At 42.4% G+C, this 27,949-nt stretch overlaps 1 protein-coding gene across 1 annotated transcript in view; it reads left to right on the top strand.

Moving 5' to 3' along the window:
- The window catches only part of LOC124775413 (agrin-like), a 328,642-nt gene that overhangs the window by 231,897 nt on the left and 68,796 nt on the right, over nt 1-27,949 (top strand). The window contains exon 4 of the mRNA XM_047250246.1: nt 3,423-3,458. Within this exon, the coding sequence (XP_047106202.1) occupies nt 3,423-3,458 (36 nt within the window). The remainder of the gene's footprint in view (nt 1-3,422; nt 3,459-27,949) is intronic.

The following is a 27,949-nucleotide window of genomic DNA, read 5'->3' as shown; positions in this document are numbered from 1 at the left end:
GTTGCTCAGATGGTAGAACACTTGCCCATGAAAGGCAAAGTTCACGAGTTCCAGTCACGGAGCAGCACACAGTTTTAATCTGCCAGGAAGTTTCATATCACCGCACACTCCGCTGCAGAGTGAAAATCTCATTCTGGTACCTTAAAAGTTGGTTTAAAGTCGATAATGCTCAGGTTCTCGATGGACATAGTTGGGGTAATTGTGCGTAGTGAGCTACGCTGCTTGAAGGCATATATACAGTTTCTAACTGTAATACAGTTCTTATTGTGTTCAGCCTTTAACAGAAAATTATACAACTGAATTACGACAGTATTTCAAATGTGTAAATTCATTCAATAATTATATGAAATATTGAAGCATCAAATTTTTGTTGCCCCTGAAAGCCGTTAGATAGATAACCTGCAACTGATTCTGTGAACCATCAACAATGAATCGAGATAATCTGTTTGTAATACAGATGCACACACTCCGAACGAATCTGGATATCGAAAATCTCCTACAAAAAAAAAAAAAAAAAAAAAAAAAAAAAAAAAAAAAAAAAAAAAATAAGAGTGTGGATTCCATGAACGGAGATCTTGCGAAACTCAGCTCGCTCTTTCCGTCCCTGAGGTCCGGAAGGTCGTGAACATCGGCCGAGTTGGAAGACAATCGATACGATTCTGCACAGTCGTTTAGTGAGTAAAATACGAACTTATAAATCACCGAAACTGATTTGTACTGGATATAGGGGAGCTGCAGACAGAATTCAACACGTTGTTCTCAACGGGAGAAAATCGACAATGAGCCGCTATTCCGCACAGTTTATATTAATGATCTAGTGAACCATACTTGAATTTTAGTGAGGTTATTGGTGGACAATGCTGTTGTCTAGTGGACGGTTGTCACGCCAGGAGAATGTAGCGAAATGCAGAGAGGCCGGCATAGAATCACAATTCATGCAGTGACAGGCAGTTGGCACTGAATGTAAATGTATGTTATGTGCTGCCTAAATAGGTGAAGAGATCCACTAATTTTCGATTACGCTATTGGCGACATACCACTGGAAACGGAAACAATCGTAAATTACTTAGGAATAATCAACAAGGGCTCTCGCAATAAAATCTCTGTATTTTACTGCCAATCACATTTCTCAACTTCTTCTCAAGCCACTCCCTTTTCTTGGAGACAGGCCTATCAGAGAGCTTATAAGGCAACAGACGTTTTAGCTCTTCAGATAACAACTCCGTATTTTACTGCCGAATCACATCTCTGAACTCCTCCTAAGTCATGCTTCTTTCGTGAAATGCGCCGATCAGAGAGTTTAGAAGCCAACACACATACTTTACCGCCGCAATCACAGCTCGGTACTGTGACACAGGCAGTCAGGCAACTTCCTATGACAACAATGCGCAGTGCGTGACATGCCATAATTCTCATCCAGTGCTAATTACAGTTGCGTAATTGTTCACCTTGCACGTTTTAACAGACATACACTCCCCTTTCCTACCGGCAGCGAAGTCCTTACAAATGCGCTCCATGAAGGCAATCACTTGATATAACCCAGTCAATGGTACACTGAGGAAATAAATTGTAGCACCAAAAAGTAATTAATGTAGAGTAAGGAAATTTCTAGAATACGTTTGTCAAACTATTTAACTGATTAACATTCCAAGATCATAGGTTTATATAAGGGCGAGATAAGCCAATGCAAATGTGGAATGTGGTAAATTAATAACTGGTGTAACCGCCGTAATGTTGAATGCAAGCCATGCAAACGTGTATGCATTGTATTGTACATGTGGCGGTTGTAAGTTTGTGGGATGGAGCTCCGCGCCTGTTGCTCTTGATCGGTCAAAACAGGGATAGTTAATTCTGGTTGTGGATGACGCTAGTGTTGCCGTGTCCCACATGTGCTCGTTTGGAGACAGATCTGGTGATCGAAGATGCCATGGCAACATGTCGATCGAAACCGTGTAGAGCATGCTGGCGGTATGTGGTCGAGCGTTATCCTGTTGGAAAATACGCTAGTGCTTGTTTGGAGACAGATCTGGTGATCGAAGAGGCCATGGCAACATGTCGATCGAAACCGTGTAGAGCATGCTGGCTTACAACAGCGGTATGTGGTCGAGCGTTATCCTGTTGGATAACACCCTTGGAATGCTGTTCATGAATGGCAGCATAACAGATCGAATTACTAGACACACGGCCATTACTGGCATCGGTGCCAGCTTACATCAGAAAACACCAGAAATCTCCAGCTTGCCCTCCAATGACTTCTCGTTTACACCACTACAATCGCAAAAGGTGGTGGTGTGGGGTCAGTGGAATGCACGGTACAGCGCGTCCGGCTCAGAGCTGTTCTTGATGTAACCGATTTATAACAGTACGTTGTGTCACTGCTGCTCAGATTGCTGCTGCAGAAGCTAAACGATGCGACAGAGCCATAAGCCGAACACGATGGTCTTACCTCTCGGTAATTCCACGTGGCCGTCCGAAGCCTGGTTCCCTTGCGACTGGACTTTCTCGTGACCACCGCTGCCAGCAGACGTGTGCTGTGGCTACATTCCTGCCAAGTCTTTCTGCAGCATCGCAGAAGGAACATCCAGCTTCTCGAAGTCCTATTACCCGCTTGTTCAAAGTCAGTGAAGTGCTGATAATGGCATCTTTGTCGCCTTAAAGGCCTTCTTGACTAACGTCAACTCACTACGCCTAATCTCAAATGTAACTAACGCTCAAGACCGTTACAGCGTGTCTTTAAAACAAACCTAATTTGCCATTATGTCACTTCTAAATCAGTTTTAAATCGTCTCCTGTCGTGCTTACAGTGCTGAGTAGCCATATCTTCTCGAAAGTGATCCCACGTTATGGTGCTCACTTTATCGCCTTTTGCTGATAGTGCCAATTTACATTGCTTTGACGTGGTAACTGCATGTAACACGGATCGAATTATATACTGAATACCCGATTTATGAACTGATAATCGTTTCACATCTTCTGTTCTACTAATTATATGTTATGTTTGATGATTTATCTTTAATTAAACTTACTTTTTATTGACACGTGGGGCATTATGAAAGTTATTATCAGGATAACTCGAAATGACAAACCACCAATGCACATCACTTTTTGTATCACGTGAAAGCACGATAAAAAGGAGCGTTGGTTGATCTGCAGCTGTACAGTATACCTGATGTCAACTCTATTGATTTATATATCCAAAACTATTTGATTCATCATTCGTTGCAGGAGTTTAATTTATTTACCAGTGAATGAAATATTTGTAACGTTTAGAGCGGTATAAATGAGCTAATAATAACAAGTGTGATTGCAAATGCATACCTTTATGTGTAATTGTCTTTACGTTTATAATATATATATATTATTGTTTATCCATTAAGACATAAATTTCTTTGTATTAAATAAGCATTCTTTTTCTTTTCCAGATTTCAGCTACGATATACCTCCAATTCCTACAGAAGGTAAGCTCCAGTGTTATTTGTTTTCTTTAATGACTGGTAAAAGCCATTCCCCCTCTACAATGAATAAATATTAATTTGTATCTAACTAGTAGGGCTAATTACAGCTTTTGAACAATAAATGGTTTTGCAAATAGTCGTTCCTTAGAGCAAAATCATCAATAGACGTAATTCCAAATAAATTAGTAATTACAGGAAATTACTTCAGAAGTTCAGGTGTACATTTAGATGAGACCTCAAAATCAGATAAAGGCTTATTATGAAGTTTGTTAAAGGACAAGCGTATATTGGTATGTCAATAACTAACGTATTGCCGCGTGGGATTAGCCGAGCGGTCTCAGGCACTGCAGTCATGGACTGTGCAGCTGGTCCCGGCGGAGGTTCCAGTCCTCCCTCGTGCATTGGTGTGTGTGTTTGTCCTTAGGATAATTTTGGTTAAGTAGTTTGTAAGCTTAGGGACTGATGACCTTAGCAGTTAAGTCCCATAAGATTTCACACACATTTTAACATTTAACTAACGTATTTGTCGACATGGTAATCAATAAATTAACTCTACCTGTTTGTGTTTGATCGCTGATCTTCTCCACATAACACCGTGAGTAATTCATTCATTAGACGAGACAGACTAGCCACAAAGTTAACTACTTTTTGTAAGCGTAGGCTTCCGCGGCCGTTGTCTTCTTCACTAAAATTCTTCAGGGTATCAGACCGCATCGTCATAATTTAAAATGCGCCAACGTTTCGGCCAGCGTTGCAGCTAGCCTTCATCAGGGCCTTACGTTAACTGCTAAATGAACACACTTGGTTCCTTAAATAGCTGCACGAGAAAACCGTGTCGTTACTTGATTGGCTGTAAAAGGAGGAGGAGGAGGGGTGAAAGGTATGCTTTATTGGTGTTTACTTTATTATCTGTCATTGGCTGAAATAGCTGTTTTCTATTGGTCTTTATATTAATCCGCCCCATTGGAGGAGACGGACGAATAGCAAACAGGTGACGGCTGTGACGTCACACTGTTTCCATGCTGTCCAGAAGCCGGCTGCGGCGTGCCATTGCTTTGTGTGCTCGCGACCACTACTGCGGCTCTCCGCGTGTCTGCATGGGCCGCCACGGCTCTGCCGCCGCTCCGTAGCCCTGCTATTGCAGGCAGCCAAAACCTCGGAAGCTTGTACCAAAGTCCTGGCTGCGTGCCTCTGCCGCAGTGACCTAATATACATCTACGGCTACATGGCTACTCTGTAAAGCACACTTCAGTACTTTGCGTTAATTCTCTATTATTCCACCCTCGAATAACACGAAAAATACCGTGCGAGTTCTCCTCTCCCTTGTTTTATTATGATGATCGTTTCTTCCTATATAGATCGGCGTCAATTAAATATTTTCGCATTTGGAGGATTAAGTTGATGACTGAAATTTCGTGAGACGATCCCGCCGCAACGAAAAACGCCTTTGTATTAAAGACTTCCATTCCAAAATTTGTATCATGTCCGTGGCACTCTCTCCCCTGTTTCTCGATGTACGAAACATGCTGCACTTCTTTCTCGATGTACTCCGTTAATCCTGCCTGGTAAGGATTCCACATCGCGCAGTGTACACGAAAAGAGGGGGGGACGAGCGTAGCGTGCGCAGTCTCTTTAGTAAATAAGTTGCATACTCTAAGTGTTCTCCCAATAAGTCGCAGTCTTTGGTTAGCCTTCCGCACAACATTTTCTATGTGTTCTTTCCAATTTAAGTTGTTCCTAATTGTAATTCCGAGGCATTTAGTTGATTTTACTTTTTAGATTTGACTGATTTGTAGTGTAACTTCTGTGGACGATCTCACACTTTTCATTATTTTGGATCAATTGCCAATTTTCGTGCCACACAGATATCTTATCTAAGGCGTTTTGCAATTGGTTTTGATCTTCTGATGACTTTAATAGACGATAAATGAAGCATCATCTGCAAACAACCTATGACCGCTGCTAACATTGTTTCCTAAATCGTTTATAAAAATTAGGAGCAGCAGAGTGCCTGTAACACTACCTTGGGGAAAGCCAGAAATCACTTCCGTTTTACTCGACATAAATTTTACCATTGCCACAATTGCGTACGTTGGTAAAGCTGAAGGCAGCAGCATTTTCTACATCTATATGACTACTCTGCAATTCACATTTAAGTGCTTGGCAGAGGGTTCGTCGAACCACAATCATACTATCTCTCTACCGTTCCACTCCCGAACAGCGCGCAGGAAAAACGAACACCTTTCTGTTCGAGCTCTGATTTCTCTTATTTTATTTTGATGATCATTCCTACCTATGTAGGTTGGGCTCAACAAAATATTTTCGCATTCGGAAGAGAAAGTTGGTGACTGAAATTTCCTAAATAGATCTCGCCACGACGAAAAACGTCTTTTCTGTAATGACTTCCATCCCAATTCGCGTATCATATCTGCCACACTCTCTCCCCTACTACGTGATAATACAAAACGAGCTGCCCTTTTTTGCACCCTTTCGATGTCCTCCGTCAATCCCACGTGGTAAGGGTCCCACACCGCGCAGCAATATTCTAACAGAGGACGAACGAGTGTAGTGTAAGCTGTCTCTTTAGTGGACTTGTTGCATCTTCTAAGTGTCCTGCCAATGAAACGCAACCTTTGGCTCGCCTTCCCCACAATATTATCTATGTGGTCTTTCCAACTGAAGTTGTTCGTAATTTTAACACCCAGGTACTTAGTTGAATTGACAGCCTTGAGAATTGTACTATTTATCGAGTAATCGAATTCCAACGGATTTCTTTTGGAACTCATGTGGATCACCTCACACTTTTCGTTATTTAGCGTCAACTGCCACCTGCCACACCATACAGCAATCTTTTCTAAATCGCTTTGCAACTGATACTGGTCTTCGGATGACCTTTTCTAGACGGTAAATTACAGCATCATCTGCGAACAACCTAAGAGAACTGCTCAGATTGTCACCCAGGTCATTTATATAGATCAGGAACAGCAGAGGTCCCAGGACGCTTCCCTGGGGAGCACCTGTTATCACTTCAGTTTTACTCGATGATTTGCCGTCTATTACTACGAACTGCGCCCTTCCTGACAGGAAATCACGAATCCAGTCGCACAACTGAGACGATACCCCATAGGCCCGCAGCTTGATTAGAAGTCGCTTGTGAGGAACGGTGTCAAAAGCTTTCCGGAAATCTAGAAATACGGAATCAACTTGAGATACCCTGTCGATAGCGACCATTACTTCGTGCGAATAAGGAGCTAGCTGCGTTGCACAAGAACGATGTTTTCTGAAACCGTGCTGATTACGTATCAATAGATCGTTCCCTTCGAGGTGATTCATAATGTTTGAATACGGTATATGCTCCAAAACCCAACTGCAAACCGACGTCAATGATATAGGTCTGTAGTTAGATGGATTACTCCTACTACCCTTCTTAAACACTGGTGCGACCTGCGCAATTTTCCAATCTGTAGGTACAGATCTATCGGTGAGCGAGCGGTTGTATATGTGTGCTAAGTAGGGAGCTATTGTATCAGCGTAATCTGAAAGGAACCTAATCGGTATACAATCTGGACCTGAAGACTTGCCCGTATCAAGCGATTTGAGTTGCTTCGCAACCCCTAAGGTATCTACTTCTAAGAAACTCATGCTAGCAGCTGTTCGTGTTTCAAATTCTGGAATCTTCCATTCGTCTTCCCTGGTGAAGGAATTTCGGAAAACTGCGTTCAATAACTCCGCTTTAGCGGCACAGTCGTCGGTAACAGTACCATCGGCACTGCGCAGCGAAGGTATTGACTGCGTCTTGCCGCTTGTGTACTTTACATACGACCAGAATTTCTTCGGATTTTCTACCAAATTTCGAGACAATGTTTCGTTGTGGAACCTATTAAAGGCATCTCGCATTGAAGTCCGTGCCAAATTGCCTTTTGAAGAGGAAGTTCTCGACCACTTGAGCAGACCACTGCTATATGTGCAACGGTGTAGTAGAAATTGGCGGGAAGTGAAAGAAGTAAGTCTAGCGTTCGAGACTGCTCACTCTGAAACATTTTAACATCTCATTGCGTTAGTATGCTAAAGGTATGGGTATAATCAATGTGCAAATATCAGTCATTTCATTTTCTGGGATGCTGCTAACTACAGGTCGCTCCAAAAAGATTTTCTCGAGTGAGCTCTCCGTTGGTCATTGATTATCCGCCTCTGAACACGTGCTACAGAGCTATCTGGCTCCTTACCTACAAATTTAGGGCGGATAACTTACATGTTAACAACAAAATAATGACAGCGGCGATCGCAGTCACCATAATTTTTCGCAATAAGCCATGCTTTTGCGTAGTTATAGACAAATAAATGGCTCTTAGGTCTACGTACTTGTAACGTCCCACGCCTTCCAGTCTACTTTGCCCTGTTTTCGCACCGTCATAAAATACAGAAATTGCTTCCTATTGACAGCTACCATAACAACCATTCGCCGGTTTATTGTGCAGTATCTGTCTCCCCTATCTTACTATCGATACTTGGAATCTACGACTAACCGTCCTCACCTCAGTTAACCCACTGTAACTACTGAATCAGCAGTGTCTGCTTGTCTTTCAAACACTGCACCTATTCTGAATCTCAGAATGGAAGTTGCTCCCCTTGTTGACAAGTGAGATCACTTTAACTGTTTTATATAAAGTAAATATAAAACCAATAGAGTAGCTCGTTGCCTGACAAACAGATTTAATACTAAACGATATAAAATAGGAGCTTGAGGCGCTGAGACCTGCTCTAGATATAGAACGCTGCAGAAACACGCACGATTCCTGTCGCAGGTGTTTTGAGTCTTCACAGTAACGGAAAATGTTGATGATTCTTTCAACTACACTCCTGGAAATTGAAATAAGAACACCGTGAATTCATTGTCCCAGGAAGGGGAAACTTTATTGACACATTCCTGGGGTCAGATACATCACATGATCACACTGACAGAACCACAGGCACATAGACACAGGCAACAGAGCATGCACAATGTCGGCACTAGTACAGTGTATATCCACCTTTCGCAGCAAAGCAGGCTGCTATTCTCCCATGGAGACGATCGTAGAGATGCTGGATGTAGTCCTGTGGAACGGCTTGCCATGCCATTTCCACCTGGCGCCTCAGTTGGACCAGCGTTCGTGTTGGACGTGCAGACCGCGTGAGACGACACTTCATCCAGTCCCAAACATGCTCAATGGGGGACAGATCCGGAGATCTTGCTGGCCAGGGTAGTTGACTTACACCTTCTAGAGCACGTTGGGTGGCACGGGATACATGCGGACGTGCATTGTCCTGTTGGAACAGCAAGTTCCCTTGCCGGTCTAGGAATGGTAGAACGATGGGTTCGATGACGGTTTGGATGTACCGTGCACTATTCAGTGTCCCCTCGACGATCACCAGTGGTGTACGGCCAGTGTAGGAGATCGCTCCCCACACCATGATGCCGGGTGTTGGCCCTGTGTGCCTCGGTCGTATGCAGTCCTGATTGTGGCGCTCACCTGCACGGCGCCAAACACGCATACGACCATCATTGGCACCAAGGCAGAAGCGACTCTCATCGCTGAAGACGACACGTCTCCATTCGTCCCTCCATTCAAGCCTGTCGCGACACCACTGGTGGCGGGCTGCACGATGTTGGGGCGTGAGCAGAAGACGGCCTAACGGTGTGCGGGACCGTAGCCCAGCTTCATGGAGACGGTTGCGAGTGGTCCTCGCCGATACCCCAGGAGCAACAGTGTCCCTAATTTGCTGGGAAGTGGCGGTGCGGTCCCCTACGGCACTGCGTAGGATCCTACGGTCTTGGCGTGCATCCGTGCGTCGCTGCGGTCCGGTCCCAGGTCGACGGGCACGTGCAACTTCCGCCGACCACTGGCGACAACATCGATGTACTGTGGAGACCTCACGCCCCACGTGTTGAGCAATTCGGCGGTACGTCCACCCGGCCTCCCGCATGCCCACTATATGCCCTCGCTCAAAGTCCGTCAACTGCACATACGGTTCACGTCCACGCTGTCGCGGCATGCTACCAGTGTTAAAGACTGCGATGGAGCTCCGTATGCCACGGCAAACTGGCTGACACTGACGGCGGCGGTGCACAAATGCTGCGCAGCTAGCGCCATTCGACGGCCAACACCGCGGTTCCTGGTGTGCCCGCTGTGCCGTGCGTGTGATCAATGCTTGTACAGCCCTCTCGCAGTGTCCGGAGCAAGTATGGTGGGTCTGACACACCAGTGTCAATGTGTTCTTTTTTCCATTTCCAGGAGTGTACATTTAATATTCTGTTCTCACTTTGACTACATATTCTGAATGGTGCAGGGATGGTAAATTTAATGTTTCTACGCCAGGACGATCGTTCCACGCTGGAGTTATGGCTGCTACCATTTTTAAAAAACTATTCATCTTACTCCCTATCATCTCAGCGAGACAGTATTCTCTTCAGGAGCTTACCGTTATATCTGGAATAAGCCCCCTCGTCCTGTTGCGAAGCCTACTTCAACTGTTGCTTAAAACCTCCCAGGAAAATTATATGCCAGTTTTTTTCCTTGTGTATTCCTGCAACCAAACAACAGAACGTAGCTCAGTGGGAAAATCTCTGCATACTTACTACAACTGTTCCATGGGCTGATTAACCAGCTTTCGATAATAGTCAGGTTCTGCTATGATTTGTTAATTTCAACCATTTATTGCGATTATCACTATTGCTATTACTATTTCGTAACATGTTTATCCCTTATTTTTTACTGATGCATGTGAATGATGGCCCTGGAAGAAAGTAAGTATTGGATGTTTTATCGTACACAGTATCCATATTCCCAAATTTTCAACAATATACCACTGTAACGACGAATAAAGTTACAGTGTATTTATTTCCTGACATACATGAAGAAGCGACCTTGACTGGTCGAGGGTGGTCTTCCGCTGGCTCTGGCGGTTCCTTCAGAGTATGGTCTAAATATAGAAGACATCATTGATTAAAACAGAATACTGAGCCTTTCTAAACAGATATGTGAAGAATGAAATACAGTAATGTTTCTTGATTTTTTTGGTTACGCCGTCAACTTGACTCTAACTCACATAATAATGGACTACAAGTTCGTATTTTGATGTAATGTTTTGAATACTGACCATAAGAGCTCTGGAAACGTCGAGTAAATATGTGGCACGTACAATCCAAGCAACCACACCAAACAGTATTTGAAAATACTCGGATTTATATTTAAATGAATTTGTGTTTTGATTGTCATTTAGGAAAAATTACGGAAGCATGACCAAAATATTTAGTATCATTTGTCTGTGGTAAATCTGTAGCTAAAAAGATATGAAGCTGCAAATGTACACAATTGCTGACACATATATTACTGGTTTCGCTTCACCCCACATACGGTCTCGGAAACTGACATACAGCCTGGAGAGCGGTGTGCTGACCACATGCCCCTCCATATCCGCAACCAGTGACACCTACTGGGTGAGGATGACACGGTGGCCGGTCGGTACCGCTGGGCCATCATAGCCTGTTCAGGAGGAGTTTTAGTGTAGTTCACCCCATATAGGTTTCACTTTATGCTTTTGTACATACAGTGTAACAATATATTGTTAATTGATGTGCTATATATGTCTGCTAACACCACCACCGTATTTCCACACTTTAATGGTTGTCCTTAAATGTTACTCCCGTTATGACCGCGAATGAACAAAGTCTGTTTCGGGATGAGAAGCAAGTATTAACTTACTGATTCTTGGTGTTCGGAGCACGTTTTATAGTTGTATTTTCTGTTTTGTCGAATGTGAATCAAAATATACAGCATGTACCATTTATCTAGACACCCAAAATAACTTATGGCGAGGTAACAGAAGAAAAAATTATGAAGAAAATGTCGTTTAGCAACCAGAGGGGCATTAGTTACCAAGAGTTCCTTCTTTCTTGTAACTTTGTTCACTATGCAGATATGAATAGCAGTACGTCTTTCTTTCAAATAGTGCCCTATATTTTTTGCTCGGTAATCTTCTTCCTCTCTTCAAGACCTGTTGGTTGCTTTATTGAGAGATGCGGGAGGACTAAGGGAAAAAACAGCAAGTCCATCAGTTTCTCGATCGACGAGTGGTGCATCCAAAAGTGGAGACCTCAACCGAGAATGTGATCTGATCTAGCTGGAAGATTCATAATACTAAAAGCTAAATGGCTAGAAAACGTAACGGACATCATCTGTACTGTCAATAATAAAAGCAAGATGAAGGAGATAGGAAAGTCGAAAGTCAGCAGGGTGGGGTGGAGGAGTGTGCCCCAGGGCTCTGCATGCTGCAGGAAACGTCCCATCCACAGTTGTCCCACCCCTGGTCAGTTAGTCAGGAGCGGTCAGCAGCGCTCCCTATTCAAGGGAGTACGACACCTAGAATGGAGTATTGGGTACGGCAGAAAGGAGGCCAGCCGAATCTGGAAGCGATAAAAACAAAGCAAAAGAGATATTAAAGAGTAGCTTGGCCAAGGAGGTGGTGTCGAGGATCCCCAAGACCGTGCATGCAGCGGCAGCCACCCTACCCCTGTCCTTGAAGTAGATCAAAACCTTATAACGGAGAATAAAAACAACTTTGACGGAGAAAACTGAGAACCAGTTCAACCATCCGTGAGCTGTCCGCCAATATTAGAGGCAAGCAATCCAGAAGTCCATATTTAGCATGGAGGGCTATAACCCTCCTACCTGTCCGGTTAATTAGGCTTTTCTGTATGACCATGTACCTAAATTTCATAATCTGTGGGGAAAAGGCATCTACTCCTATGAATAATGCACAACCGAGAGAATTAGGTGAAGTTATAATCGAATCACCACTGCTCAGTATTTTAGCAATGACTATTAGAAACAAAGTTCGGTTAACTTACGTAAACCAGTTTTTAATTAACAGTAGTTTGTGGAAAATTTGGAAAGAAGGTTTTCAAAGTATGTCATTAATGAAAATAACCAATGGTTGCCAGTTCCTCGCCGGAACAAGAATACTTAAATTGAAACTCAATTTCATACTCATAAGCAATCTTACGTAAAAATAGTTACCGGCGTCATAACGTAGGAACAGTACCTAACGCACTCTTTCAAGTACTTCACACCACACGTATCACAGTAGTCAAATAACAATCAAATAGCTAACACATACAACATATATTAATTTTCAAAGATCAATTAAAGTAAGATTGTTTAGTGGCTGTGGACAGAATCTTTTTGTTACGTTACTCACCGTAATTCTGACTGTCGTAATTGTAGCAAGCAGAAAGATTGTTTGAATTTACTCATTGGTAAGGACTGACATTTACCTAGCAGTTACTCTGATGTTTCTTTGTAATAAAAGTTATATATTATGCCACAAGCTATAAATTAGAACTGTGCATTAATCGTAAAATTCAGTGTCCAAGTTACGTAAAGTTTTACTACCAATTTTTTTATTATGAAAGTTACTCTATTTTTAGCAAATGAATTAATATTGGCTTTTGCACCAATTTCTGACGTCATTCATACTACAGCCAAATATTTCATTATTACGTAATTGGCCAAAAGTTGGAAAATTATGTTTTGATAACCTAATAAATTAATATTCACTTCATTTACAGCTTCTTTTTTGATTATCTCGGTTAGTACAAAGCGATAGGATGGATACTTCTTGTACAATGACTTATGAAAATTATTTACGTGACAATATGCACGAAAACAATGTTATTTAGGCAATAAAATTTCACATACGTTGGTCAGCCTATTACAGTTCTAGTTATAAAAAGTCTAGATCTTACTTCACATTAAGATGCCGTTGGTTTCTCAAGTGGCTTCATTTAGCGGTAAAGTAGGGCACAGGTTGATATTTTTGCCATTCCATAGCCAATAACAAGGGCCCACAGTACTATTAATGTTATGTGACTTACTCTTGCTGCATTTGTACTGTGCCCAGTAAATGCCATAGTTCGCCCATATTAAACATCCGCCAAATCAACCATTTCAGTTTCCACTACTCCGCACTTCGGAAACAGACATTTTATCTCCGCACTTTTGCATAGCCACACTGGTGAATACACTCAACCAACGATGCCAATCGTCTCCTCGCGACTCCGAACTGCTCGCACCCCCAGCGATAATGCATTTACAATTTATTACACTTTTTGACAATATCTTTTGCCTTATTAGGCCCGCGTGTCTACTTACAACATGTTAACATTCCATGCGTATTCTCTTTCTTAAATAACAAATTTAATTTGTAATTTGACAACATATTTTCAACACTAATATTCAATACAATTATTAAAAAATAACTTCGCAAAACACGTAGAAAATGTCTGATCATCCATAGAGTTGTGGTGATATAGGCTAAAAGGAGGGGGAATTCCACCAAAATATGAGCTATTGTACGTAAGACTTCATAACAACAATGTGGGGGGGGGGGCTCCTTACACAAAATAAAACTGTAGGTTAACCTGACTGATGCCGAGACATCACAGGACTGTGGAGAAGCGGAAAGAAGTGCACCATACAGCAGCAGTCTCATTGATTGTGCAGAGTTTACCAGATGTGAGAGTATCCTACCAGATATTCCATTTCTGAACGAGCAGAGATCTCGTGTGCACTCGCAAATCCGCACCTGGGATCATCAAAGCGTGTGGGGAGCGAGCAAGGGCTTCTCTAAAACAGTCGGCCAGTTCATTCCCTGAGATACCCACATGACTTGGGACCCACAGAAAGACAGCTGAGAAGGCAACACGACGAAGGTCACTAGGATGTCATGAATAGCAGAGACCGAAGGGTGGAAGGAACAGTATCGGTAGTCAGCCTAGACACTGCTCATTGAGACATTACAAACTAGAACACCATCAAGGGCAGGATCTGCTAATGGCTATCAGCTCTGCCGTAAAGACGTTGCATATTCCCAGCATCGATTGGCATTCAGTACCAGCAGGATGTGTAAAATCATATTCCGTCGAACCCACAGTTTTAGAGCGATCGCTATAAAAAATGAAAGCACCGTGGAACTCTTGAAGAATCTAATCAGTGGACTGGGCACCTTCCGAGGAGGAGTGCGTGAGAAAACACGGGGAGCCTAGTCCAGGGAGGGAAAATGGAAACCTTGGCACAGGGAAGTGAGCCCTATTCCAACTGGTAATTTCACTCGAGGGCTGATATCGGGAGGACGACACACCTCATATGCAAAGAGAATCTGGAATGATCAACGAATTGTCGAACGTCAATTGCGTAGAAGACCATGAGACGGTACGGTCGAATCTGAAGAGGGAAGACCCCTGCTTCGGCGAGGAGACTGTCTGTGAGACTAGTCCGGAACACCATGGTGGTAAGCCAGATCTGTTTCAAAGCCGAAGGAGACCCCAAGCCATAAACCTGGCAATCATAGTCCAGTAGGGAATAAACCAGGGGCCGGTAAATACGGATAAGAGTAGCATGATCTTCACCAGATGTGAAAGCAAGGGTGCAGAGGGTGTTAAGCTTCCACTTGCAGGTAGACTTCAGCTCACGAATATTGCCAGCCAAGTCAGCTTTTTATCTAAAATGGGGCTTTACTACAACCACAAGGTGCTGGGCAACTAAGTAGAATTACAGGTCAGGATGGGCTGTGAAACGACGATAAAAATGCATGACCCACGTTTTTGTAGGCGAAAACTGGAAACCATGGGGAAGACCCAATGCAGAGCCCCGCTGGATGGCATCTTTGGCTGGCGTTCAGCAGAGGCTGCCGAGTGGGAGCTGTACGAAATGCAAAAGTCGTCGACATACAGCGCAGGGATAACCAGCGGCCCGACAGAGATCACCATCCCATTGATGGCCATCAAGAAGAGAGTGACACTCAACTCAGAACCCCGTTGGGCGCTGTTCGCTTGGAGTAGGGAGGAGCTGAGTGACGTGCCGACTCTGACACGGGATAACCAATCGAATAACAACTGACGAATAAAAATCTGTAGGGAGCCTCGAAAGCACCAGACATTGGGGGTAAGTAAAATATGATGATGCCAAGTGGTGTCGTACGGCTTATGTAGGTCGAAAAAGACTGTGAGAAAAATTGATGCTCAGGAAAATCTGTCAGATTGCTGCTTCCAGCTAAGCACATGGTTGATTGTGGATCGTCCTTCCCAGAAAGGACACTAATAGGGGACAAAAGAGATGGATCCTTTCCTTCGATTATATCACACGAAACGCTCTCCAGATACGTCAATTAAACAGTTTTATTTGCAACACAAGAACGAAACTCACAGATCTGGGATGAACACAATAACTAGCTTCTGAAGAACAAAAATAAAAAATTTTCTTGACTGTGTGAATGTTCAAATAATCCGAGTACCAAAAAGTAACAGTCAGACGATGAATCCCTTTCAAGTCTGTAGGAATGAATTTTGTAATACTAAGTCCGACAATTCCCAGGTGTAGGAGATGCAGCAAAACAGAGAAGCAAGTCTTCTCCCATCGGTGGCGACCCGTTTGGTCCGCCCCACTTCACAGTGTCGGCGAAGAGCAGAGGAGGTGGTGGAGGGAGCGCGTCACCCATGAGAGGTCTTCCCATTGCGGCTGGCTGCACTCGAAATAGTGGTTGCCCTCGCTGCGCGGGATAAATGGACGTCTCGCGGAGTAACACTTCTGGTTGACTGCTCAAGCTTTGCTTCGGAGGAAGCAGGAAATAGTTTCGCCTGCGTTCCGCGCGCCTTGAAGCTGCTGCTGGCCCGGCTACTGGTGTCGCTAATAAGGTCGCTGGTTGGAATTTCCGCCTCGCGCGGACTAGAGTACTGTCCCCGCGGTGTACGTTGTGCAGGTTGCTGTCTGCGCCTATTGAACTTGTTACCACAGCAAAATTGACTCGAGATTCGAGAGCCCACCGTAATCTACCGGCAAACATCCTTTCAGGCAGCTTGCAGGATACGTTGGTCATGCTTATCGGCCTGTAGCTACCGAGAGACAGTTTAAGTATTGGTAAAAGTATGCTATAACGCCGTTGCGATGAGATAACACCTTGGTGCGAAATACGGTTGAAGACCCTGAGTAGATGTTGCCTTTGGGGAACGTTCAGGTGATGGATACACACCTGTTCAAAAACTTGTCAACAATGTACCATCAAAAACTACCACAAAATTGACTGACTCTACTATACTAACAAACAGTGGAGGTACTCGGGATATCGTGACTCAACGACTTGCTTGAGTTGACAATAAATACATAGAAACAAGTAAAATGCACAACAGTCACTCAGTCCCAGTTATCTTCTACCTTCTATTCGTTCGTGTACATTGTACTGATATAAACCTTCAATTGAAGACGGTTAACTGAATGAACGGTTTACGCTTTCTTTGTGTTTAATTTGTATACTGTCAACTCCAGTAAGTGCATGACTTATGTACTCCCGAGTATCTGCTCTGTGCTAATAGAAGAGAGTTAACGTCAGTTTTGTCTCACCATTATAACGGCATGTGTGAATGGCACACTGTGACACGCTTGAAGAAAGGGAAGGAATTACAACATAAAAAAGATTAGGGTGCTACTCGTATGTAAAAAAGCCTTCTGCCGTTCATATGCAACGAACAAAGTTACAAGCAAGGCAGTCATGCTGGTTAATGTTCTCTTTCATAGTTAAATCACATTTGTTTGATACATATTTTGTTGATTTGAGAGGACTAGCGTTCAATCCCGTGGTAGACCGTTGAATTTTATAACGTGATTTTCATAGAACACCGGTTCTAATCCAACCTGAAAGCATGCTTTAATTTATTTGTAAAACCACTCGACAGTCCTCTCATATGGAAAGCAAATCACAATTGTAAAACTTCACCACAACGATCAGAAACATAATATTATCGTGTTTTCTTGGCAGTTTACATGTGCTTACATTTGCAATCGCGGTTCACACACGTCACGTTCAAAAATATATTTTCTAGTTAATGTGACCACACACCTTTTGCTTTATTAGAAACATTGTATTTTTTTAATCTTCATACTGTCCAACTAGAATCCTTATCGTTTCAACTTTTGAAGATTCATCATCATACATAAATTTGAAGTAAATCTGACATTAATTATTTACACTTAGACTCACAAACATCACAGCCCTTACGTTTGTGCACGCACCTCGTTGAACTGTGGGCGTATGGCGAGATATCTTCACTATTAGCAATGGTTTTCAAGAAAGTGAATTATTTCTTCGCAGATTAAATGTACTTATTCTTTGATGTCTATTTTTAACATTAAAATTAATGTGAAGCTGTATACAATATATCCCACCATCGAAATAACTGCTACAATCAGTACTTGATGACGCTATTTCTGTATAAACTTTTAATCTTCGAGGATTCGAACATCTGACCTTTTCATTCGCAGTCAGATGCACTATCCGTTACGCCGCCGAGCGACTGCTCCGCTGTATATACACCCATGCTCATAAATTAAGGATAATTGCAGAATGTGATGCCACACAACGCGGCACTACACAAAAATGGCGCTAATAGCATAGGCACATAGGGAACACACACGACACAAACCTGTAAGTCCACAGTATTGGTGATAAGTTGAGAAAACCATCCCGAAACTCATGTGCTACAAAACGCCACTGTTTCCTACGCATGTACCCCGTCATCAATATGGCATATGATCACCATGCACACGTACACAGGCCGCACAACGGGTTGGCATACTCTGGATCAGGTGGTCGAGCAGCTGCTGAGGTATAGCCTCCCATTCTTCCACCAGTGCCTGTCGGAGCTCCTGAAGTGTCGTAGGGGTTTGAAGACGTGCAGCAATACGTCGACCGACAGCATCTCAAATGTGCTTGATGGGGTTTAGGTCTGCAGAACAGGAACGCCACTCCATCCGCCTGACATCTTCTGTTTCAAGCTACTCCTCCACGATGGCAGCTCGGTGGGGCCGTGCGTTATCATCCATCAGGAGGAACGTGGACCCAGACCCACTGCACCCCTGAAAAGGGGGACATACTGAAGAAAAAGACGTCCCGATACCCCTAACATGTTACAATTCCTCTGTCAAAGACATGCAGAGGTGTACGCGCACCATTCATAATCCCACCCCACACCATCAAACCACTATCTCCATACAGATACCTTTCAAGGTCATTAATGGGTTGGTATCTGGTTCCTGGTTCACGCCAGACGAAAACTCGACGAGAATCACTGTTCAGACTATACCTGGATTTGTCTGTGAACATAACCTGGGACCACTGTTCCAATGACCATGCACTATGTTCTGGACACCAGGCTTTACAGGATCTCCTGCGGCCAGGGGTCAGTGGAATGCACTTTTCAGGTCTCCAGGAGAATAAACCATGTCTGTTCAGTCTTCTGTTGACTGTGTATCTGAAGATAAGTTTTCCAGTGGCTGCGGTAAGGTCTCGAGCAAGGCACTGATGGTGAGATATCGGTCTTCTTGTGGTGTTGTACACTGTGGACATCCCGTACTGTAGCGCCTGGACACGTTTCCTGTCTGCTGGAATCGTTGCCATAATCTTGAGATCACACTTTGTGACACACGGAGGGCCCGTGCTACGACCTGCTGTGTTTGCCCAGCCTCCAGTCGCCCTAGTATTCTACCCCTCATAGTGTCATCAATATGTGTTCTTTGAATCATTTTCTACACACAGTCACCATTAGCGCGTCTGAAAACGTTTGCACACTTACTCGCTGCACCGTACTCTGACATACACCAACACACCTCTGCGTATGTGGACTGCTGCCAGCGCCACCGTGCGACGACAGCGTGTCAAATGTACCGCATGATCATACCCAGAGGTGATTTGAACCCTCTAACCGCCCACCAGAGCATTGTTTCACCATATATCAGCATTATCCTTAACTTATGAGAATGAGTGTATATCGGCTGAGTATCTTCTAAATAACTATCAGCACAAGATTCGCCAAGAATAATTTTATTGTGTCCCGCAAAAGGCAAAGGTCCCCAGTTCGAGTCTCGGTCCGGCACACAGTTTTAATCTGCCAGGAAGTTTCAATTTTATTGTGCTTTGGGTCGTAGTGCGCGTCTTACAGCCGACAATCTAGTTATAATATACAGAGCTATTTGCAAAAGTTCTACAATTCCTTAGTTTTGAGCCAGTTTAATGATGTTGCAGGACACAGGGAAAAGAATGTCCTTCGTTGCTCACGTCGCCGCTCTAAATGGATGGAACATAAACGCATCAACTTTCGCAAGATTTCCAATATCAGCGTTCACAAAATTCTTTTCTATTATTACTTAAAAACTGTAATTGTGTTTTCCATCACTGAATAGCTACACTGTTTGCAGGAAAAGTAGGTAGAAATCTGGCAACTTCGACAAACGCTCCTACAACTCATCTATAGCTTCGTCTTACTCCTAGTCTGTGAAGTCCCAGAGCTTCAGCCAGTAACAGAGCATTTTCGATCACGTTACCAAATCTTGATGCTTAATTACTTTTACGCTTTAACTGCATAAAATAACATATTTTGTGAGCATATTGACCGTCAATGTTATTTGAATGTTATAATCAAAATAACAGCAATCCAAATCATAATTTTAATACAGGAAAACAGCCTGTTGCCGGTGGTGCTTTAGCATTTACCCAGGAATTTGGTGAAAACACAAGAATTCCGTAAATAATTACGCAATAAGTTCCAACCAACCAGTGTCCGAAGAAAGCTGTAGGTTAAACTTATTCTAAATGACGCTTTTAGGCGAAATAAACGCTTAACCTCAGGAGCAGCAAATAACGGGAGCAGCCGCTCAGCTACAAAGACAGAGTGGGCAGAGCACAGTGGCAGCATGACAAAATAAACAATCACGAAATAATAAACAGAGAGTTAGTTCAAAACATATATCACAATTAATACGGATTTAATGTACACAGCCGGTCAGCGATCTTACCAGAAAAGGTCTCTTTTAACGAACGTATTGCCAAATCTGTTTTATGACAGTCGCAACGTTAACTAAGGCATAGAGTCAGGTTCCCAATAACAAAGCTTTAAGTAATGATTGATATGTCCTGCAACATAAGCAAAGGATAATAAAGAGTATTAAATGCCGGCCGATGTGGCAGAGCGGTTCTAGGCGCTACAGTCTCGAACCGCGCGGCCGCTACAGTCGCAGGTTCGAATCCTGCCTCGAGCATGGATGTGTGTGATGTCCTTAGGTTAGATAGGTTTAAGTAGTTCTAAGTTTTAGGGGACTGATGACCTCAAAATTTAAGTCCCATAGTGCTCAGAGCCATTTGAACCATTTGAACCATTTGAACAGTATTAAATCTGAAGCCAATGTGCAAAGTAAGTTTACCAAGCACTGAAAGCATCAGCTAAATAAAATTAATAAACACAACTTTCATAAAACGCAGGACACTGGATACATGCATATTAAAGGTAACCTTAATAGCAGGTCCGTAGAACACTGTTATACGAAAACAGCAAACACCATAAAACACTGACAAACGTGAGAAAAGAACAGGACAGATAATCTACGGAAGGATACAACAGAATGTTGCTCTTCACGCACACAGCAAGTGAAGCACGCTGCTCAATAACGTGGCGAATAGATAATTTTACCAAAAAAATTTAATGCACGTACATCACAGTTCGCGAAGACGTGCTTGAAATCAGATACAAACGAGTGTCTTTGGCCGAAAATACCAGACCGAAGCAGTGGCACAAATATCAAGAACGTGAGAGAGGAACTAGGATGCCAAAACTAACGCCTGTTATCAAAGGATCTCGCCATAATCCGCAGTACTGGTAGGCAACCGTTCCCCAAGCACGCTCGCTTCCATCGACGGTCAGATGGCTCCGATAACTCTCCACAGGCACAAGAAGGCCACCGAACGCGACAGAAAAGTACATGTAAAAGCTGTGGTAGCCTAAAGCATATGTCGACAGTCGGACTCCAAGAGTTAGGATAGGGATAAAATTTATCGTCGCATGCACGCGCGTATGTGTGTGCCTGGAATAGAGGGAAGGAAATGGGAGGAGAACAGAAAACAGTGATGGAATCCAAAGAAGAGAAATGGGATTCATTGGTGTCTAGAACTACCAAGGATCAGTCAAGAAACTGTCTTCTGTCAGTGGCATGAACCGAGCTACGCTCAAAACCACGATGCATTCCCTGTCGTACCATATACTACTACATAAATATACGTCGTAGTTTAACGTTGTTACCAAACATCTTGAAAACTGCTTAACCGATCTACTTCAAATTTGTAGCTGACACTCTATAAATGTACAGACCGAGATAACCTTATTTTTTTAAAAAAGAATAGGGCCTACAAATACGATACTCTAATAGATATTCGGACAGATATAAGCTATTTATTTTAGAATATACATCGTTAATCAATACACACATATCAAAAAAAGTTTTGCACCACCCCAGTTACCAGAACTCCTGAAGGTAGACGTTGACTGCTGATATTGTATCACAGACACAGTCCCTTTGACTGTTGAGAGATCTCACTAAACTCGCCCAAAGATGTGAACAACCATTCATGAGCAGCGTCTATTAGACGGACGGGGTCCGACAACCGATCAGTTCCAGTAATTCCATCAGGATGGAGGTACACGGCTCGTGTTGTCCGTAGTTCGAGCACGCCTAGACGGTCAATACCGCGCTTCGATAGCGCCCTCATTGTTACTTTGTGCCGAGAAGGGCTCTCAACAAGGGAAGTGTCCAGGCGTCTCGGAGTGATCCAAAGCGATGTTGTTTGGATATGGGGGAGATACAGAGCGACAGGAACTGTCGATGACATGCCTCGCTCTGGCCGCCCGAGGGCTACTACTGCAGTGGATGGTCGCTACCTACGGATTACGGCTCGAAGGAAACCTGACAGCAACGCCACCATGTTGAATAATTCTTTTCGTGCAGCCACAGGACGTCGTGTTACGACTCAAACTGTGAGCAATAGGCTGCATGATGAGCTACTTCACTTCTTACTTCCATGACAAGGTCCATCTCTGCAACCACGACACCCTGCAGCACGGTAAAAATGGGCCCAACATGCCGAATGGACCGATCAGGATTGGCATCACGTTCTCTTCACCGATGAGTGGTCCATATGCCTTCAACCAGACAATCGTCGGAAACATGTTTGGTGGCAACCCGGTCAGGCTGAACGCCTTAGACACACTGTCCATCAAGTGCAGCAAGGTGGAGGTTCCCTGCTGTTTTGGGGTGGAGTGGTCAACGTACGCAACTGGTGGTCATGGAAGGCGCCGTAACGGCTGTACGATACGTGAATGCTATCCTCCGACCGATAGTGCAACCATATCGGCAGCATATTGGCGAGGCGTTCGTCTTCACGGACGATAATTCGCGCCCCCATCGTGCACATCTTGTGACTTATTCCTTCAGGATATAGATATCGCTCGACTAGAGTGACCAGCATATTTCACTGGTATGCTTTTAGTGGGGAAGCCAGTAAATTATCGGATGAGGCTCTCCCACGGAAATGTTGGTTATGTATTCGAGACAAGGACATCGTGGAACACAGATAAATATTTGTATTTTAAATTAGATAGATTTGTATTTTAAATTTGATAGATTGAAGGGGGAAAGAGACAATGGAAGCTGAGAAAAGATGGCAAGTAATCCGTTAAAGAAGAAAACCTCAGAAATAACATTTCAAATTCTGATTACCAAGTAGTTTGACTAATTAGGTGAAATAAGATAAGAGCCTGACGAATGTTTGAGCAAATTAGAGTCCAGCAGACTGGTAGAAACAACTTTGAGGCTAGGTCAGTAGAAAAGACAAGTAGGAAGTAAAGAGTATTGCTGCCAGGTAGTCGTCACTGGAGGGGTGTAGGCCTAATGCTACAGGAAAAGTCAGGTGTAGAATTCTAGATCACAAGATCGTGAAGTCCAGTGCCAAGCATAGCCCGGTGACAGAACTTAGGGGCCTTGTACACAGAGTTTGATGGAGAGGATCAAGGTACTTACATGAGGAAGAGCAGTAAACAGTCTGGTTAACTACTTAGAGTGTAGTATTTAATTGGACATAGAGGAAATAGGATCAGCAACAGCACACTCGTGTAGGGTTTGTGGGGATTGTACAACGCCGTGACCAGCCCTGAGTTGACACAGCTGTTAGCCGTGTAAACGAAGGGCTGAGTGGATTGCTTTCGATTGAAACGAAGTCTCATATTGGTGCTACGCCTGTTGCTGCACCTGGGAGATTGGGATACACAACTTACGGCTACAACTGAATAGGAGGGAAGGACAGAGCAACTGAGCATTTTTCAGAAAGTGTAAGGGCAACTACAGGCACACAGGACACAATCTCTGTGGTTACTGGAATCATAGGAGCACTTTTCTTAGATTAGAGTTATGTTGTAGAAAGACAGTATTCGAAGAAATTAGAGTAGAACAGAATCACACAGTTTCCAAAAAATTAAAACTAATTTGTTTCATCAGAGCATTATGGGGTTAGCGAGTTATAAAACAAGGTATATAAGTCCCATTTATGCCTGGAAGATGTGGAAAGTTCTGAGGTGACGGATGTTGTGTGCCTCTCTGAACACTATGTAACCACAGGTTTATAGAAATTAAGTGCCAGAGATTACAGGCTAGCATCATTTTTGTGTCGAGTTAATGTGGAAAAAGGAAGAGCTCACTCACATGTAAAAGTTGGACACAAAGTTAAAAACATTGAAATAAATAGTTCTTGTATAGAATAGAATCTAGAAGCATATGCTGGTGAATCGTTACTTTAGGATACTTCTCTAGTAATTGTAACACTATTCAGATATCCTCCAAGAAACTTCCAGCTGATTACGAGAAATCTAGACGCATTATTGAGCTCTCTGTCACAAATAAGAAACAGTAGTTTGTGGAGTTTTATATACAGATTTCGTAATATATGGACAGGAAAAATGAACTGCAATCATTATTCTGGTGTTTCAGTCTATCTTCAGAAGTCAATTTTCCAACTTGTGTGCAGCAAGGTAGTAAGAGACTGACATTTTGATAGACGTTGCTCAGACTGAAATAATGTGCACCTACTTGTTAAAGGACTATCGAAGCATGATATACAACTAATGGGAGAAAACAATTTAGCACCTTACATCTCTGAGGAGGTTCATACGAAGCAATGAGGCTTATTAATGAGAACAGTATACGTTTTAGGAGTATGTTGAAGCAGACAATGAGGGATGAGGTATATACAGGGGCAGATGCTAACGTCAGATTCAGTTTATTCCATAGTAAAGTTGTGTCAACACTTGAAAGTTGCTTTCCTAAATTTTTTTCCAAAATAACAAGTCGGCCATGTTATGGAATTGAAATCTCATGTAAGAAGAAAAGGGAAATTTTCATGAAGGCCACAGTACGTCAAGATCTGACATTACTTGCGTAATACAAAAAATGCTTTAGTATTTCAAGGGAAGTCATTAAAATGTCCAGAAGTATCCTCGTCATGACAGAAAAAAATACTGCAGATAATAAGATTAAAACAATATGGGATATTGTCAAACAGCAGACAGTACAGGCAGTCAGTGTATATCATACCAGTTTACACTAAAAGACAATGTTGTGACTAGTAATGCACAAATTGCACCTATTCTTAACAATTACATTCTCTAATGTAGGAGCAAAAATAGGATTAAATGGTTCAGTTGAAGAAGAAGGTGAATACATTACAAATTTCATTCCACGAAACTTCAAGCAACTAGAAGTAGCACTTGTATCCCTCACTGAAATTAACAAACTTACAGAAGTTATAAAAAACGAAAGCACTCATGGTGCTAATTGAATTTCAAAGAGAGTTCTGAAAAATTGTTCTACCTTAATAAGCAACGTTCTTAGTGATATATGCAATGGATCCCTCGCACTGGGAATTTTTTCAGACAGGTTAAATATACAAATGTTACAGCTCGTCATAAGAAAGGTGACAAGACAAACTTAAACAATAATCTACCAATTTCCTCACTGACATATTTTTCGAAAATGTTGGAAAAAGTAATGTGCTCAAGAGTACTCTCACACTTAATCACAGTTTGGGTTCCAGAAGGGTTGCTCGACAGGGAATGTTATTTATACAGTCACTAATCAAATAGCACAAGCCTTACATAATAAAATATTTCCAATCGGTATTTTTGTGATTTCTCCGAGGTGTTTGATTGTATAGGTAATGTTTTTCTCTTAGAAAAACTAGTTTTATGGGGACTGATGGTTGTAGGCACAGCTTATTTAAATAATACTTAAATAAAATGCAAAAAATTGTGCTGAACAAGGGTAGAGAATTTTAGCGATTGGGGAGAAATCATAAAAGGAGTCCCACAGGATTTAATTTTGGGTCCACTCCTATTCCTTATATATGTGAATGAGCTTCCATTTTAAATTCAACAAGTGGAACTGGTACTGTTTGCAGGCGATACTGGTATTACTCGTATAATAAATACCTTTTTCTCTCAAAATGGACTCTCCCTAAATTTTGAGAAAACACGCTTTATTCATTTCTGTACAAAAGGTGTCATATAAATAACTGATGTAACAAATGTATAGGAGTCAATAAATAGGAAACAATTTTTAGGTTTATATGCTGATGAAACTAACTCGAAGAAACACATTACTAAGCTTCTAAAACAGTTGACTTCAGCTATTTTTGCTCTACGTATAAATGCTAGTCTTGGAATCAAACGAATCATAATCCTGAAATATTTTGCATATTCGCACTCAGTAATGTCTTATGGAATAGTTTTCTGGGGTAATTCACCACTTAGAAAGTACTAATTCCACAAAAGCGAGCAGTAAGGATAATATGTGGGGTCCACCTGTTGTCCTGATGTAGGTACCTCTTCAAGAAGTTACGCATTTTAACTGCACTGTTGCAGTACATACATTAGCTACTGAAATTCGTCATAAGTAATCAATTACAATTTGAGAAGAACAGAGGTGTTCATACCTGGTACACTACAGAAAAAAATAACCTTTATTCACTAGCTTAACACCCGCTGCTTCACTCGTGTAGACTGTAAGGTCTTTTTTCATCTTTTTTCATTCAACGAATTTTTATGTTGTTATACCCATTGGTCATGTGTAAATCTAAGCACTGCGCAAAGAGTGTAAAACGAAATACTAATTTTCGAATTTCTAGCTTCAAAGTTGCCTTTAATAGCGACATATTTTCATAAAAGTTTTCATCGTGTATTTCACTCCCTTGGGGGTGGATTTTCAAAAAATCCCTCTTAAACGACACCTGCAGTGTAACATCAACACTCTTCCCAAATTTCAAGTTTCTGTCCTCAACGGTTTGGGCTGGATCATGATGAGTCCTTCAGTCTGGGCATTTCTTTTCTTACATAGATTATTAATGCTGTGAGTGGTTCAGAAAGGAGATCAATGTGCAGTAACAAAACGTTCTGATCATTTACCCAATAACATAAAGAATGTGGCAGTTTTAAATCTAACCTAAAATGATTTATCTTAGACAACTCCTTCTATTCATGGACAAATTTATATTTAAAAACTGGTGGCCTGGAAAAAGGTTTTAAGCCTAAAAAGTAGTGTGTTCATTAATGTTAACATTAATCGTGTACATATATCCTGCAAAGTGTTTCGTTCAACATCATTTCGACAAAAGAATCGTTCGAATGATCTGTGGAACATATAACTAACTAACTAACTAACAGTTATCATTAATAAAGCAGTTCCCAGTACATAGTTCCGTTCTTCTGAAGCCCAGACCTAGATTTTATGCTTTAAAATTGTTCACGACTAATTTCATTCTCTCTTTTGACTAATCGCATCAGGTTTCTACTTGTGACTTCTTTTATCTTGGGTATTGCGATATGAAGAAACAAAAACAATCTATTCATATATTCCATAGTAACAGTTCTGCTACCTAACAGACGCAGGTTGTGAACAAATATGTGGCGCCACAACAAGAGAATCAGAAACATTTGTTCGAAATTTTGAAGTCTTGTTCTGCACTTAACAATCTGTAGGTTGGTATGGTTAGCTTTTTGTATTTTCTACCTGCTTCTGTGCAATGAGACACCGAAAGTTATCCGAGACAACTTGAAAAAAACAGTACAACCTGGCCGAAAACATTGACTGTAGCCAGAGTGCATACTCAATAATGTAGCCCGTAGCTGTGCCGAAGCTGTGGGAAGGGAGAGAACAGCGGTAGTGGTCAGTGCTCCATTGTGAATGAGCACTGCACAGTGTCGGAGGTGCAGCTCAACAGCTGAAGCACATGTGGAATCGAATGTCTTGCATGGCTTGTAAGCTGCAGCTAGCGATCAGCAAACGATGGTATTAAGAGGCTGTGTCAATACAGCCAATAATTCTATAAATATAGAAGTTAAAAGTCGATAATTATTCACTAAAGAATGAAAAAAAGATACAGTCACAAAAAGAAAATCAGCCAAAGGAAGAAAGGATCTACTGCTCTGCCAGAAGTGAACTCTTAAAACAGAAAAGGGGTAAGAATGGAGCATGGAGGACAATGTAAACTACGCTGAAAATGACAATGTCAAATAAAGAACATATATCACAACCTGT

Source organism: Schistocerca piceifrons, chromosome 2 (assembly GCF_021461385.2).
Source record: "Schistocerca piceifrons isolate TAMUIC-IGC-003096 chromosome 2, iqSchPice1.1, whole genome shotgun sequence".
Classification (NCBI taxonomy): domain Eukaryota; kingdom Metazoa; phylum Arthropoda; class Insecta; order Orthoptera; family Acrididae; genus Schistocerca; species Schistocerca piceifrons.
This window is presented reverse-complemented; position numbering and strand designations above follow the sequence as displayed.